Source organism: Saimiri boliviensis, chromosome 2, assembly GCF_048565385.1.
Source record: "Saimiri boliviensis isolate mSaiBol1 chromosome 2, mSaiBol1.pri, whole genome shotgun sequence".
Taxonomy (NCBI): domain Eukaryota; kingdom Metazoa; phylum Chordata; class Mammalia; order Primates; family Cebidae; genus Saimiri; species Saimiri boliviensis.
Genome location: NC_133450.1, coordinates 3321062 through 3335578, shown reverse-complemented (window position 1 = coordinate 3335578; position 14517 = coordinate 3321062). Strand labels below are relative to the sequence as shown.

The 14517-nt window shown below is 45.9% G+C and overlaps 1 protein-coding gene, 1 long non-coding RNA gene and 1 pseudogene across 2 annotated transcripts in view; 1 reads left to right on the top strand and 2 right to left on the bottom strand.

Moving 5' to 3' along the window:
- Positions 1–34: 34 nt before the first annotated feature.
- Positions 35–14517, bottom strand: part of PTPN9 (protein tyrosine phosphatase non-receptor type 9) — a 98557-nt gene continuing 84074 nt past the window's right edge. The window contains exons 9-13 of the mRNA XM_039468926.2: positions 14033–14099; positions 7290–7368; positions 3665–3815; positions 2655–2862; positions 35–1886 (exon numbers count right to left, since the gene is read on the bottom strand). Of these exons, the coding sequence (XP_039324860.1) occupies positions 1672–1886; positions 2655–2862; positions 3665–3815; positions 7290–7368; positions 14033–14099 (720 nt within the window). The 3' untranslated portion in view covers positions 35–1671. The remainder of the gene's footprint in view (positions 1887–2654; positions 2863–3664; positions 3816–7289; positions 7369–14032; positions 14100–14517) is intronic.
- Positions 3758–14517, top strand: part of LOC141583463 (uncharacterized) — a 29547-nt gene continuing 18787 nt past the window's right edge. Inside the window, exons 1-2 of the long non-coding RNA XR_012516077.1 lie at positions 3758–3835; positions 6628–6743. This is a non-coding gene — a long non-coding RNA (uncharacterized LOC141583463). The remainder of the gene's footprint in view (positions 3836–6627; positions 6744–14517) is intronic.
- On the bottom strand, positions 7375–14024 carry LOC101032179 (10 kDa heat shock protein, mitochondrial pseudogene; annotated as a pseudogene).

The window sequence follows — 14517 nt, the reverse complement described above, 5'->3', positions numbered from 1 at the left end:
GTCCCAGGCTGCTAAATTGATGAAGCTAAAAGGGTTTTGATCATGTCGGTATATTTATATGTAAATACAAAACTGTATCACTGTAAGATATTGAATATGAACATTACAATTATTTTCTGAATCTGACTCAGTCCATTGATATTAAATACAAAATGAAATGATTGTAAAAAATAAGAATATACACATTCAAAGAGCTTATTACAATATAAAATTATTGAGGTCTGATCAGCTGCCAACCTCATCTTCTGTGACAGGGGAAGCCTTAGGAGTTCCTGGGATTTTCTTGGGAATGCAGAGTACTGGGGACTCTTAATCATCCCTAGCACATGAGGATGAGTGGGCTGGGAGCAGGCAGGGACAGGTTGGGTAGGTAGGGGACAAACAGTAATTGCAGGGACCACCTCACCCAGCCAGGGGGTAAAGCTTTTTATTGACACAGAACCTACCCAGTTTGATGCCTAGTCTAGCAGGCTAGCGGGCATCTCAGTAGACAGGGCCAAGCTGCATAAAGGAACCATCCAGCAAAAAAAAAAGCCCCAGCTAATCCTTCCAGGGAGGTATTTTCTTAGTAGGTTTTTCTCTCACACTTGGGCTCCTCTCCTTCCTTTTAAGACTTCGTACCGATTGCGTTTGGCTCCGGCTGCTCAGTGAGTTCATCTCTGCCCTCCACCTCCCATCCCTGGGACAGTGAGAGCAAAGAGAGAGTATGGAATCACAGTGGAGGTCTGTTCTCCAAATTGGCCAAGTAAGCAGAGAAAAATCATCAGATAAGGGAAATGCATGCAGAGTTAACCCAGTGTCACCACAAACTAATATTCTTGGCTCTAACAGGTAGCAACTGGAGGGAGATAAGTCATTACTTAAGGATGAGGCCCTGTGGCGGGAACATGGAGGAGATGTGTGTGTGTGTCCTCTTCCACCACTCTGTAGCCTGACAACAGGAGACATGACCACCAACCCAAGTAGTCCAGGATAAATAGGGTCCAAGAAGCAAGGAGTCCTGAACTGCAACACGGAGCCCCAGGAACTTCTACAAAGGAGTATCTGTGTGTGTATATATATTTATAGAATACGATCATATTATCACATACAATATATATTATATACACACATACATATGGACCCATACACTTAAGTGCATACACACACACACGCACACAGAGAATGACAGAAAGGACTGGAATACACGCCCTACTTATAAACGTGCTTGGCACTCAGGACGATCTCTAGAATATGTAACTTGGTCAAGCTCTCTGGGGAGAAAGGCAAATGCTCATCAAACCTCCCCATAAAATCCTAGCAAACGGAAGGAGTGGGAGACAGGAGACCTCCGGAAAGAGAATGGCGGGAGAAAGGGGGAGGGATGTTCCTTCCCCACTTACCTCGGGGACCCCGGAAAAAATCAATAGCCACAATTTGGTTTTAATAAGGCACAGTTTGATAGCAGGTGCTAGGAATTAAGAACACATTGCTGCTGGCCCTTTCTAGTGGCAACTTCACCACATTTATCTAGCCAAAGGGAAAGGCTGCCTTGCGTGCACATGTGCCGGGAGACACGAGAAAGAAGTTGATCCATGGCTTCAGCGTAACTGATGGCAACCTATAGGCTCAGCGGTGTGTCCAGGGTAGTTTAAGGAAGGCTGGCCAGCAGGTAGGAGGTTCGTGGAAGAGTTACTGACCCTCCATGGCCAGAAGGTTTTGGCCAGAGGATACCATGCCCTCCTTCTCTGCGAACTCCAGGATGGCCTTGTAGCAAAAATAGTACTGCTCAGGGGTCTGGATGCTGAAGGCCCTCTGGGTCCTCATGCGTGACACCGTCTGGAACACATTAAGGGTGCCAAGCTCCTCCAGCTGTGCCAGGCAGATGTCCAGTGAGCAGAAGGTACCTGAAGAAGGAAGGAAGTGATCACATCTGGTTTACCTCTCCTCTCTTCTTCCCTCTATCAAATAACCCAGGCAGAATTGAATGAATGAATTCAAAGGCAAACTGCCTCATGGCAGAAGGTAAGGTGACCTTAGGCCTGAAAAGACTTAAGGAGAAGGTCCCTCTTACCTCTCAGGACACACACTGGGGCAACAGAAGTGGAAACGGGAAGGTGACGCAGGGTAACTTCCTGCTTCAATCCCAGACAGACAGACTGACAGCACTCCCACACCTAATTTCCAGAGTCCACAAGTTTCTCAGCGGCTTCACGCAAAGCTATTCCCAACTTTCTCCCAAAGGGACGTTTGAACTAGAAAGGCCCACACTTCCTGCCATGTACATCCCCTTAAGGCAAAAGCTGCTAGCTCGCTCCAGAATGGAGAACACAGCACAGGGTGGGGAGTCCCTCCAGGGAGGGCTGGATGGGAAGGAAGCAGCCCGGCTGAGCTCTCTGGGATACCTGCAGTGACAGTGCTAACAAGGTAACAGGGTGAGTAAGACGGGGTGAATAAAACATCAACCCCTAGAGGATTTGGCTTATGAAATAATAGACTCTGGCCATCGCTTGGTTCACCAAAAGGACATTAAAAGAGGGATTTTTCACAGCAATTCACCACCAAGGAAGCAAGTGACTTCCCTCTCCAATCACAGATGTGGGCTAAGAGCTTTGTTATTCCTCCTCCACCCCGACTGCCTCTGCAGGCACCAAGAGCTGCATTAGGTACATTACCTGTCCTGCCAATGCCTGCACTGCAGTGGACCACAATGGGCGGCTCAGGGCACTGCCCTTTGGAGCGTGCTCCCATGTTGCTCACAGCCAGACTCTGCTGGTTTCTGACCACTCTCAAGAAGTCAATGAGGGAAGCTGCTGAGGAAGGGACACCATAGTCTGGCCAGCTCAAGAACTGGAAGTGGGTCACCTGCCGTTTCTGCCGCTCCTTAGATGAGAAAAGCAAAAGTTAGCAAGGTAATTTCTTTTTTTTTTTTGAGACGGAGTTTCACTCTTGTTACCCAGGCTGGAGTGCAATGGCGTGATCTCGGCTCACCGCAACCTCTGCCTCCTGGGTTCAGGCAATTCTCCTGACTCAGCCTCCTGAGTAGCTGAGATTACAGGCACGCACCACCACGCCCAGCTAGTTTTTTGTATTTTTAGTAGAGACAGGGTTTCACCATGTTGACCAGGATGGTCTCGATCTCTTGACCTCGCAATCCACCCGCCTCGGCCTCCCAAAGTGCTGGGATTACAGGCTTGAGCCACCGCACCCGGCCTTGTTTTTTTTTTGAGACAGGATCTCACTCTGTCACCCAGGCTGGCGTGCAGTGGCACGATCAAACCTACTGCTGCCTTGACCTCACAGGCATGTGCCACCATGCCCAGCTGATTTGTTCTGTGTTTTGTAGAGGCAGGATCTCACTGTGTTGCCTAGGTTGTCCTGAACTCCTGGGCTCAAGTGATCCTTCTGCCTTGGCCACCCAGAGTGCTGGGATTACAGGCATAAGCCATTGCAGCCAGCCCCAGATTTCTTAAATTCTAAGTTTTATTCCTATTTGATGCTCCTATTGTGCTGCAGTAATATGGCTATATTGGCTGTGAGTTAAAATATCCTCATCCTGACCCCAGAAAAACAGAAGCAAATCACAGCCTCCCTGGTATCCTAATTATTCCCTCTGGAAATTTTCTTTACAATAATTATTCTCCCCCTGTTTCAACAAGGTGAGAAAAAAGAAATCTGGATTTACCTCTGTGTTGTGAATTTCTAGCGTTGTTTTCTTATAATGATTCATGTTCTCCACGCCTAGATTGGTCACTGTGAGGAAGCCAAATCGGATCCGAGAGTCTTTTTCTAAAGGCCAGTACTGGCCACACTTTCTCCTGCCGCCTTCCTCAAAGCTGAAGACACACAGAACAAGGTAAGCCATCCATCCTTCCTCTCCACAGCAGTAACCCGCCTTCCGCAAAATCCTGATATACCCCCAGGCAGCAATATTATCTCTTGCATTGCTTCTAACTTACACCATTGATTCTCAGCAGAAAAGAAAGGAAACCTCTTCATTCTTAACAAAAGTACTCACAGCTAAAGTTTCTGCATGTACTCATATAGCAGACAGTTACTGAGCACTTACCACATCATTTGGTCTTTTTCCTAATATGCAATAATACTTCTCACATATGTAGGATAAATACTGGGTGAACAGAGGAAAAAACAGTATAGTAGCTGGGTGCAGTCATGCATGCCTGTAATCCCAGCTACTTGGGAGGCTTAGGCAGGAGAATCACCTAAGACCATGAGCCTGAGCAACAACATAGTGAAACTCCATCTGAAAAAAAAAAAAAAAAGGGCCGGGCGTGGTGACTCAAGCCTGTAATCCCAGCACTTTGGGAGGCTGAGGCGGGTGGATCACGAGGTCAAGAGATCGAGACCATCCTGGTCAACATGGTGAAACCCCGTCTACTAAAAATACGAAAAATTAGCTGGGCATGGTGGCGCGTGCCTGTAATCCCAGCTACTCAGGAGGCTGAGGCAGGAGAATTGCCTGAACCCAGGAGGCGGAGGTTGCGGTGAGCCGAGATCGCGCCATTGCACTCCAGCCTGGGTAACAAGAGCGAAACTCTGTATCAAAAAAAAAAAAAAAAAAAAAAGGAAAAAGAAAAGAAAAAGGGAAAAAAAACAGTAGAGAAAATATGACAGGTCAGAGAGAACTCCCTGGCCTATACCTCAGCCACTGCTTATTGTCTTCCCTGTTGGCTAATAGAGGACTGAGAAAGACACATCTCCTGGAATGTTAGCAGGAGGTTTGTGTAAAAGCCTAAAGTCTCCGTCTGGGCAACATGGAAACCCTGTCTCTACTAAAAATACAAATATTAGCCAGGCATGGTGGTGGGTACCTGTAGTCCCAGCTACTTGGGAGGCTAAGGCAGGAGGATTGCTTGAATCGGGAGGTTGAGACTGCACTGAGCTGAGATGCTGCCACTGCACTCCAGCCTGGATGACAAAGTGAGACTCTGTCTCAAAAAAAAAAGGCTAGGCCAGGCATGGTGGCTCACACACCTGAAATCCCAGCACTTTGGGAGGCTGAGGCTGCTGGATCACCTGAAGTCAAGAGTTCAAGACCAGCTTGGCCAACATGGTAAAACCCTGTCTCTACTAAAAATAAAAAAATTAGCCAGGCATAGTGGTGAGCGCCTGTAATCCCAGCTACTTGGGAGGCTGAGGCCAGAAGAATCGCTTGAACCCAGAAGGCAGAGGTTGCAGTGAGCTGAGATCACAGCACTAACTCCAGCCTGGGTGACTGAGCAAGACTCTGTCTCCCCCCACCCCCCCCCAAAAAAAAGGCCGAAATCTACCTTGCCACCCTCCAGTGGCGCCAAAGTATTCCAAGGTGGTACTTCTCCCACTGCCTCCTCTCCAAATAAGAGGTGGTTGTAACAGTGCTGAGGAAGGGAACTGAACATTCTCATTCGTTTTTTTCCTTTCTCATCTGAAAAAGGTTATTCCTTAAATTTGCCAGATTAGTAGACCAAAATTTCAAAAATATTCCTTTCATTAAAAGCTTCCTGGGTGGACATGGTGATTCAAGCCTGTAATCCCAGCACTTTGGGAGGCCAAGGTGGGCGGATCACAAGGTCAGGAGTTCAAGACCAGCCTGACCAACAATGGTGAAACCCCGTCTCTACTAAAAATACAAAAATTAGCTGGGTGTGGTGGCGTGTGCCTGTAATCCCAGCTACTCAGGAGGCTGAGGCAGAGAATTGCTTGAGCCCGGGAGGGAGAGCTTGCAGTGAGCCGAGTTCATGACATTGCACTCCAGCCTGGGTGACAGGATGACATTCTGTCTCTTTTGTTTATTTGTTTTATTTTTTAATTTTTTTTTTTTTTTTAGAGATGGGGTTTCACCATATTGGCCAGGCTAGTCTTAAAACTCCTGATCTCGTGATCCACCTGCCTCGGCCTCACAGAGTGCTGGGATTACAGGTGTGAGCCACCGCGCCTGGCCCACTCTGTCTCAAAAACACACAAGCTTCCTACCTGACCCATTAGGATTTACCCATTATGTTTTCTGCAGTTCTACTATAGGTGAAAATATGAACGACCAGAAAAAAATGGTCAGAAAGCAACAGGCCGGGCACAATGGCTCATGCCTGTAATCCCAGCACTTTGGGAGGCTGAGGTGGACAGAACACTTGAGGTCCGGAGTTCAAGAATAGCCTGGCCAACATGGTAAAACCCTGTCTCTACTAAAAATACAAAAATTAGCTGGGCATGTGGCACATGCCTGTAATTCCAGCAACTTGGGAGGCCGAGGCAGGAGAACTGCTTGAACCTGAGAGACAGGTGACAGTGAGCCAAGACCGTGCCACTGCACTCCAGCCTCGGTGACAGAGTGAGACTCCACCTCAAAAGAAAAGAAAGTAACAACAAATGGAGAGCAAAGGGGATCTGGTAGTTCAGGAGCCAGGAAGACAGCTCCCCTCTGGAAGCAGGGAACGGATCAAAGAGCTGTCCCACGTTTCCCTGAATTCCTTTAGCGGCTGAGGCCGGGACCTCAAAGTAGGCTGTGACTGGAACGGGGCGGCCGGAGCCGGGTAGTAAAGCTTTGACAAGGCGGTGCGGTCCTCTCCACCACACTGGGTCGGGAATTAGCCAAGAGATCTCAAAATCTTTGCCATGGGTTTCTTAATCCTTTTTTTTTTTTTTTTTAAGACAAGAGTCTTACTCTGTTGCCCAGGCTGGAGTGCAGTAGTGTGATCACAGCAACATCCGCCTCCTCGGTTCAAGCAATGTTCCTGCTTCAGCCTCCTGAGTAGCTAGGACTACAGGTACGTGCCTCTACGCTGGGTAAAGTTTTGTGTTTTTAGCAAAGATGGGGTTTCACTGTGTTAGTCAGGATGGTCTCAATCTCCTGATGTTGTGATTGCCTGCCTTGGCCTTCTAAAGTGCTGGGATTACAGGCGTGAGCCACTGCACCCGGGCTTTTTTTTTTGAGACAGAGTCTCACTCTATTACTCAGGCTGGAGTGCAGTGGCATGATTTCAGCCTCACTGCAACCTCTACCTCCTGGGTTCAAGTGATTCTCCTGCCGCAGCCTCCCGAGCAGCTGGGATTATATATAGGCATGTACCACCATGCCTAGCTAAATTTTTGTATTTTTAATAGAGACAGGGTTTCACTATGCTGGTCCAGGCTGGTCTGGAACTGTTGATCTTGTGATCCACCCGCCTCGGCCTCCCAAAGTGCTGGGACTACAGGTGTGAGCCACCATGCCCAGCTGGCCCCCATTATTTCTAAAAGCTAAACTTCCCTCTTCAATCATGCTTAGGGACAGAGTAGAGGTGAGGACCAACGGAAAAAAGGGATTAACTCACCGGGTGGTCATGACAATCACCAAGACTTTTTGCTCCCATACCATGAGCCAGAAATCACGATACGTATTTTCCAAAGGACCTGGAATAAAAGAAGACAGGAAACATGACTCTGGGAAACCCTGTTTTCCTTTGTAGGCTTCTTCTGTTTTACTCCCCAATGGTAACTCTGAACCACAGCTGTTAGCTCCCTGCTCATCCCTCCACATCCCTGCTATTCAGTGTGGTCTGTGGACCAATCAAACCAGCATCATATGGGAGAGTGTAGGAAACATGAATCTGCACGTTAACAAGATCTCCCAGAGAGTCATAGGTAGGTTTGGGAAGGACTGTTACATACCCTCTCAGAGCCTTAATCATTCAGCCATCACATTCAGGCTGACAGGGTCAAATGTTTTCACCTCACCTAAGCTTCAGTCTTATAATCACAGGTTGCTTACTAAACCATTAGCCTTCTGTTTCCCATCATCTCAGATTCATTATGTCTGCAACTAAGTCTCCTCCTTCAAAATTAGCTTTATTTTGGCCAGGTGCAGTTGTTCATGCCTGTAATCCCAGCACTTTGGGAGGCCAAGACAGGTGGGTTGCCTGAGCTCAGGAGTTTGAGATTAGCCTGGCCAACATGACAACATTTCAGATTAGCCTGGCCAACATTTCCATCTCTGTGAAAAATAAAAAAATCAGCCGGGGTGGTGGCGCCTGCCTGTAGTCCCAGCTAACTGGGAGGCTGAGGCACGAGAATCACTTGACCCTGGGAGGTGGAGGTTGCAGTGAGCTGAGATCGCACCACTGCATTCCAGCCTGGGAAACAGATGAGACTCCATTAAAAAAAAAAAAAAAAAAAAAGTAGCTTTATCTTGCAACTTTCTTATCTCTGTTAACAATACTGGCATTCTTAAATCATATAGTCTTAACAAGTTGAAGTCGACTCTGACTTACCCACTTCCTTCATCTCCTGGAAGCAGTCAGTCACCAAATCCTAGAGATTTTTTTACCTTTTAAATGTTTTTGGGTTTTGTTCTTCTGCCCCTATCTTCTCCCCATCCTGTTCTTCCTGCCCAACTGCACTGACACAAAGACCACATCATTGCCCAGCACGGTGGCTCACACCTGTAATCCCAGCACTTTGGGAGGCAGAGGCAGGTGCATCACCTGAGGTCCAGAGTTTGAGACCAGCCTGACCAACATGGAGAAACCCTATTTCTACTAAAAATACAAAATTAGCTGGGTATGATGGTGCATGCCTATAATCCCAGCTACTTGGAGCCTGAGGCAGGAGAATCACTTGAACCCAGGAGACAGAGGTTATGGTGAGCCGAGATCGCGCCACTGCACTCCAGCTTGGGCAACAAGAGCGAAACTCCGTCTCAAACAAAAACACAACAAAACAAACAAACAAACAACAGAAACAGAGACCACATCATTTTCTAAGTTACTGTAACATACTCTTAGTCTGCTTTTCTGTTTATATATTTTTATTTGGAAATGTTTATATCAGTACAAGAAAACAATTTTGGAGACAGTAAATGTAATCAGTTATCATTAGTTTATTATAAAAGAGAGATATGGAAATTATTTACATGATGAAAGAATTCAGAACTTCAGTGGAATGGGCAGCTTCACATTGATGCCATTTCAATAGTGACTTATTTCAGTCTATGTACTTTCCAAGAATGTCACCATCTCTAAATAGGAAATAATCCTTGTCATCTAGAACTACTTTGGTGCCTCCATATTCTGGGAGAAGAGCTTTATCTCCAACTTTCATGCTAACTGGTTGAATCTCTCCACCCTTTCCTTTAGAACCCAATCCAACAGCGACTACTGTTGCTTGCAATACTTTTCCTTGAGATTTTTCTGGAAGCATAACGCCTCCTTTGGTTACAGTTTCAGCTGCGCTCCTTTCAACCAATACTCGGTCAAAGAGTGGGAGAAACTTTCTAAATGCCTGTCCTGCCATGACTCCCTCAGCCTCAGACTCGTACTCTGCTCTGGCACACCGTGGCAAAGAGAGACCTAGTCTGCTTTTCTGAATAGGCCTTTTCCCCTTCCAGTCTACTCTGGGAACCCCATCAGTTTAATCTTTCTTAAAAATGACTTCATCAGAACATAGATACACCATGCTCACTTTTGCCTCTATTCTTTTGCTCAAGCTGTCTCCCTCACCTCCAATGCTATTCATTTTCTACCTGTTTTCAAGTGCTGTGTCTTCCTTGACATTGTCTCTGACCACCCCATTCCTTGTGAAGCTGCTTCTCTTTTGCTTTTGATGGCACAGCTGGATATATACAGGTTAACCATTCAATTTATATACTCTTAACATCTGTTATTTTACTTTGAGGGAATTAATGATATCTCAGTAAACATGGTCCTAAGGACAAGGGATTACAGGTGTGAGCTACTGCGCTTGTCCAAATTCTCCTTTTATAGTTAGAACTTGCATAGTTCTAAGCACTCAGCAACAACTTTCAAGATACTTGTGGATTACCAACTCCATTTCAATCAAGACAGTAACCAGCCAGGCGCAATAGCTCATACCTGTAATCCCAGCACTTTGGGAGGCCAAGGCAGGCGGATCACTTGAGGTCAGGAGTTTAAGACAAGCCTGGTCAACATGGTAAAATCCCATCTCTACTAAAAATACAAAAATTAGCTGGGTGTGGTGGCGGGCGCGTGTAATCCCAGCTACCCGGGAGCCTGAGTTAGGAGACTCCCTTGAACCCGGAAAGCGGAGGTTGTAGTGAGCCAAGATCTTGCCATTGTACCCAGCCTGGGCAACAGAAAGACTCCGTCTCAAGAAAAAAAAAAGAGGACAGTAACACTCAGGATAATTTCTTAAACTTTCCTGGTGTTTCTCCCCTCTCTGCTTTCAGGAAAGCAGGGCAGCACTAATGGTTAATTTTGGCCTAGACGTCTGCTAGTTCCACTACAACTAATAATTTTTGAGACGGGGTCTCACTCTGTCACCTGCGCTGGGTGAGAGTGGTATCATGGCTCACTGCAGCCAAATTATTGCTCACTCAGCCAAATTATTGCTAAGTCTTTTAGCAAGCACTAAGGTGACACTGAAATGCCCTCTCTGCAGAAATGGATGATGTCAAAAGCATGTGAGGTCTTAGAAATAAGCTAAATATCCAATAAGGGAGGATTAATTAAATGATGGCATATCAGGTGGGGTTCAGTGGCGCACACTTGTAATCTCAGCACTTTGGGAGGATGAGGTAGGCAGATCACTTGATCCTGGGAGTTCAAGACCAACCTGGGCAACATTGTGAAACTGCATCCCTACAAAAAAAATGCAAAACTCAGCCAGGTGTAGTAGCACATGCCTGTAGTCCCAGTTACTCAGGAGACTGAGGTGAGAAGATCACCTGTGCCCGGAGAGGTCGAGGCTGCAGTGAGCCATGATCATGAGTCATGATTGTAGCACTCTGTCACCCAGCCTAGGTGACAGAGTGAGACCCTGTCTCAAAAATAAATAAAAATAAATAATAGCATACCCATAATTTATACAGTGTATGAAGGTAATGTTGTAAGACCTGTATTTTTTGTTATGAAAGACAGATACCATTAAATGAAACAAGAGATATGTATAGAAAGAGCAGAGTTGGTTAATTTTTTTTTTTTGAGAACGAGTCTCACTCTGTCACTCAGGCTGGAGTGTAGTGGCATGATCTCGGCTCACTGCAACCTCTGCCTCCTGGGTTCCAGCAGTTCTGGTGCCTCAGCTTCCTAAGTAGCTGGGATTACAGGCAACCACCATGCCCAGCTAATTTTTGTATTTTTAGTAGAGACGAAAGTTTTACCATGTTAGCCAGGCTGGTCTTAAACTCTTGACCTCAGGTGATTCACCCACCTCAGCCTCCCAAAGTACTGGGATTACAGGCTTGTATACCCAGCCTGGTTAAATATTTTATATGCCTATATTTGCATGTATGCATAGATAAAGGTCTAGGAGGAGATTCTGTAAAATGTTAACATTATCTCTGAGTCATAGGGTTATGAGTGATTTTTATCTTTGTTTTCTTTTTTTTTTTTTTTTTTTTTGAGACGGAGTTTCGCTGTTGTTACCAGGTCTGGAGTGCAATGGCACGATCTCGGCTCACCGCAACCTCCACCTCCTGGGTTCAAGCAATTCTCCTGCCTCAGCCTCCCAAGTAGCTGGGACTACAGGCGTGCACCACCACGCCCGGCTAATTTTTGTATTTTTAGTAGAGACGGGGTTTCACCTTGTTGACCAAGATGGTCTCAATCAATCTCTTGACCTCGTGATCCACCCGCCTCGGCCTCCCAAAGTGCTGGGATTACAGGCGTGAGCCACTGCGCCTGGCTCCATTTGTTTCAATAGTTTGTCTTCAATTCTTTTTCCCTCCCAGCTGAGGATCTAATCACAGATCATTTTTTTTCTCTGAGATGGAGTTTTGCTACTGTTGCCCAGGCTGGAGTACAATGGCGTGATCTCGGCTCACCACAACCTCCATCTCCTGGGTTCAAGTGATTCTCCTGCCTCAGCCTTCCAAGTAGCTGGGACTACAGGCATGTACCACCCTGCCCGGCTAATTTTGTATTTTCATTAGAGACAGGGTTTCTCCATGTTGGTCAGGCTGATCTCAAACTCCCAACCTCAGGTGATTCGCCAGCCTCCTGAAATGTTGGGATTACAGGTGTGAACCACCGTGCCCGGCCTTTTTTTTGTTGTTTGTTTTTTGAGACAGGGTTTTTCTCTGTCACCCAGGTTAGATTGCTGGAGTGCAGTTGTGTAACCACAGCTCATTGCAGGCTTAACCTCACATGCTCAAGCAATCCTTCCACTTTGGCCTCATGAATAGCTGGGACCACAGGCACATGCCACCATGCCTGGCTAATTTTTAAAGATTTTTTTGAAAATAAAAAATTAAAAAAATAAAGATTTTTTTGGAGACAGGGTCTCCTTATGTTGCTCAGGCTGGTCTCAAATTCCTAGGCTCAAGGAATCCTCCCATCTCTGTCTACCAAAGTGCTGGGGCTATAGGTGTCTGTCATGCATCATCCTTTGCCATTGGTTTGCTCTGGTTTTTTTTTTTTTTTTTTTGAGACAGGATCTCACTGTGTCAGCCAGGCTGGAGTGCAGTGGCGCAATCTCAACTTAGAGCAACCTCTGCTTCCTGGGCTCAAATGATACTTCCACCTCAGCCTCCCAAAGTACTAGGGTTATAGGCGTGAACCACTGTGCCCAGCCATGGTTCTCTCTTTTTTTTTTTTTTTTTTTTTTTTTTTGAGATGGAGTTTCGCTCTTGTTACCCAGGCTGCAGTGCAATGGCGCCATCTCGGCTCACCGCAACCTCCGCCTCCTGGGTTCAGGCAATTCTCCTGCCTCAGCCTCCTGAGTAGCTGGGATTACAGGCACGTGCCACCATGCCCAGCTAATTTTTTTGTATTTTTAGTAGAGACGGGGTTTCACCATGTTGACCAGGATGGTCTCGATCTCTTGACCTCGTGATCCACCCGCCTCGGCCTCCCAAAGTGCTGGGATTACAGGCTTCAGCCACCACGCCCGGCCTGGTTCTCTTTAATCTCCCTTTAATCTAGAACAGTTCTCTGCCTTTTTGTGTGTTAATGGCATTAATTTCGGAGAGTTTGAGCTAGTTTTCTCATAGTATGTCCCACAATCTGGATTTCTCTGGTTTGTTTCCCCTGACTACATAAAGATTTTAAAACTGGCAATACACAACACAGATGATATTCATTTCTCAATGCATCATATCAGGAGGCATACATAATGTCCCTTTGTCTTTTATTGATGATACTAAGTTTGATGACTTGATTAAAGAAGTATCCACCAGATCTTGCTCTGCGATGGTCAAAGGGCCTATGCCCATTTGATGGTCTGTTGTCTTTCTGTGTTATCATTTCCCCCTACTCTCTTTGAAAGTGACACAATAGGTTAGGCGCAGTGGCTCACGCCTGTAATCCCAGCACTTTGAGAGGCCAAGGTGGGTGGATCACTTGAGGTCAGTTCAAGACCAGCCTGGCCAACATGGTGAAACCCGGTCTCCACTAAAAATACAAAAATTAGCTGGGCATGGTGGCACATACCTGTAGTCGCACCTACTCGGAAGGCTGAGGCAAGAGAATCACTCAAACCCAGGAGGTGGAGGTGCAGTGAGCCAATATCATGCCACTGCACTCCAGCCTAAGTGATGGAGCAAGACTCCATCTCCAAAAAAGAAAAAACAAAACAAATGAGAAATCCATCTAGAGCTCAGTATTTCACTGTCAGACCCATTAGCACATACTATCTATGTCAGAATACTTGCTGGAGTGCTCTGTGATGGTGCAGGAACCAGCCTAGGCCTGTTAGGACATCAATACTCATTTCCTAGATTGAACTAAATCTCTGAGAAGTCCACTGCTATTCTTGGCCTCTTACTGGACAGGAAGAGCATGAAGAGCTGGCTGATGAGTTCTGATGCCCTACACCTTGCCAAGGCTAAAACTAACCCCAAAACCTGAAGGCAGTAGTGTTATATATTTAAATCTCCAGTTTATCTATCTCTATATGGTGAGTTTCCAGGCACACCTGGTACAGAAACCCCAAACTACTCATCTGCTTTTCTCAACCACCACCAATCTTTATGGAAGGCCAGGATCTAATGGCCAAAACCTCCACTGAAGTTACTATTCCTTTAAAAATTATGCCATCATTTGGCACAAGGAATCTTAAGTATAAGGCACAAAACCAGCATGGGAGGGATGAATCAGCTTACCTTGCGTGCCAATGTAAGCATTCTTCTGCTTGTAGCCATCCATGAAACTGGCATTGATGTAATCTGTCTAATGATAAAAAGGAGACATCACTACAGCCGCACAGAATATACCATTTGGGTCATAAAATTATGTACTCCGTAAGTAAAACCCAAGGTGTAAATATTCTCTTCTTGTTTAGAAGAAAATGAGGAGTGAAATGGCCAGCTGAAAACCTCACTTCAATAAATGTTGCTGGGACAAGTGGTTATCTACATGCAGAAAAATCAAGCTGACTCCTTCCTCACACCATGCACAAAAATTGACTCAAAATGGATGACAGACCAAATGTAAGAGTTAAAACTATCAGCATAAAATATAAGAGTAAATCTTTGTGACCTTGGTTTAGGCAAAGCCTTCACAGATATGACACCAAAGGCATAAGTGACAAAAGAAAAGAGATAAATTGCACTATATTAAAATTAAAATCTTTTGTGCGTCTTGCTCT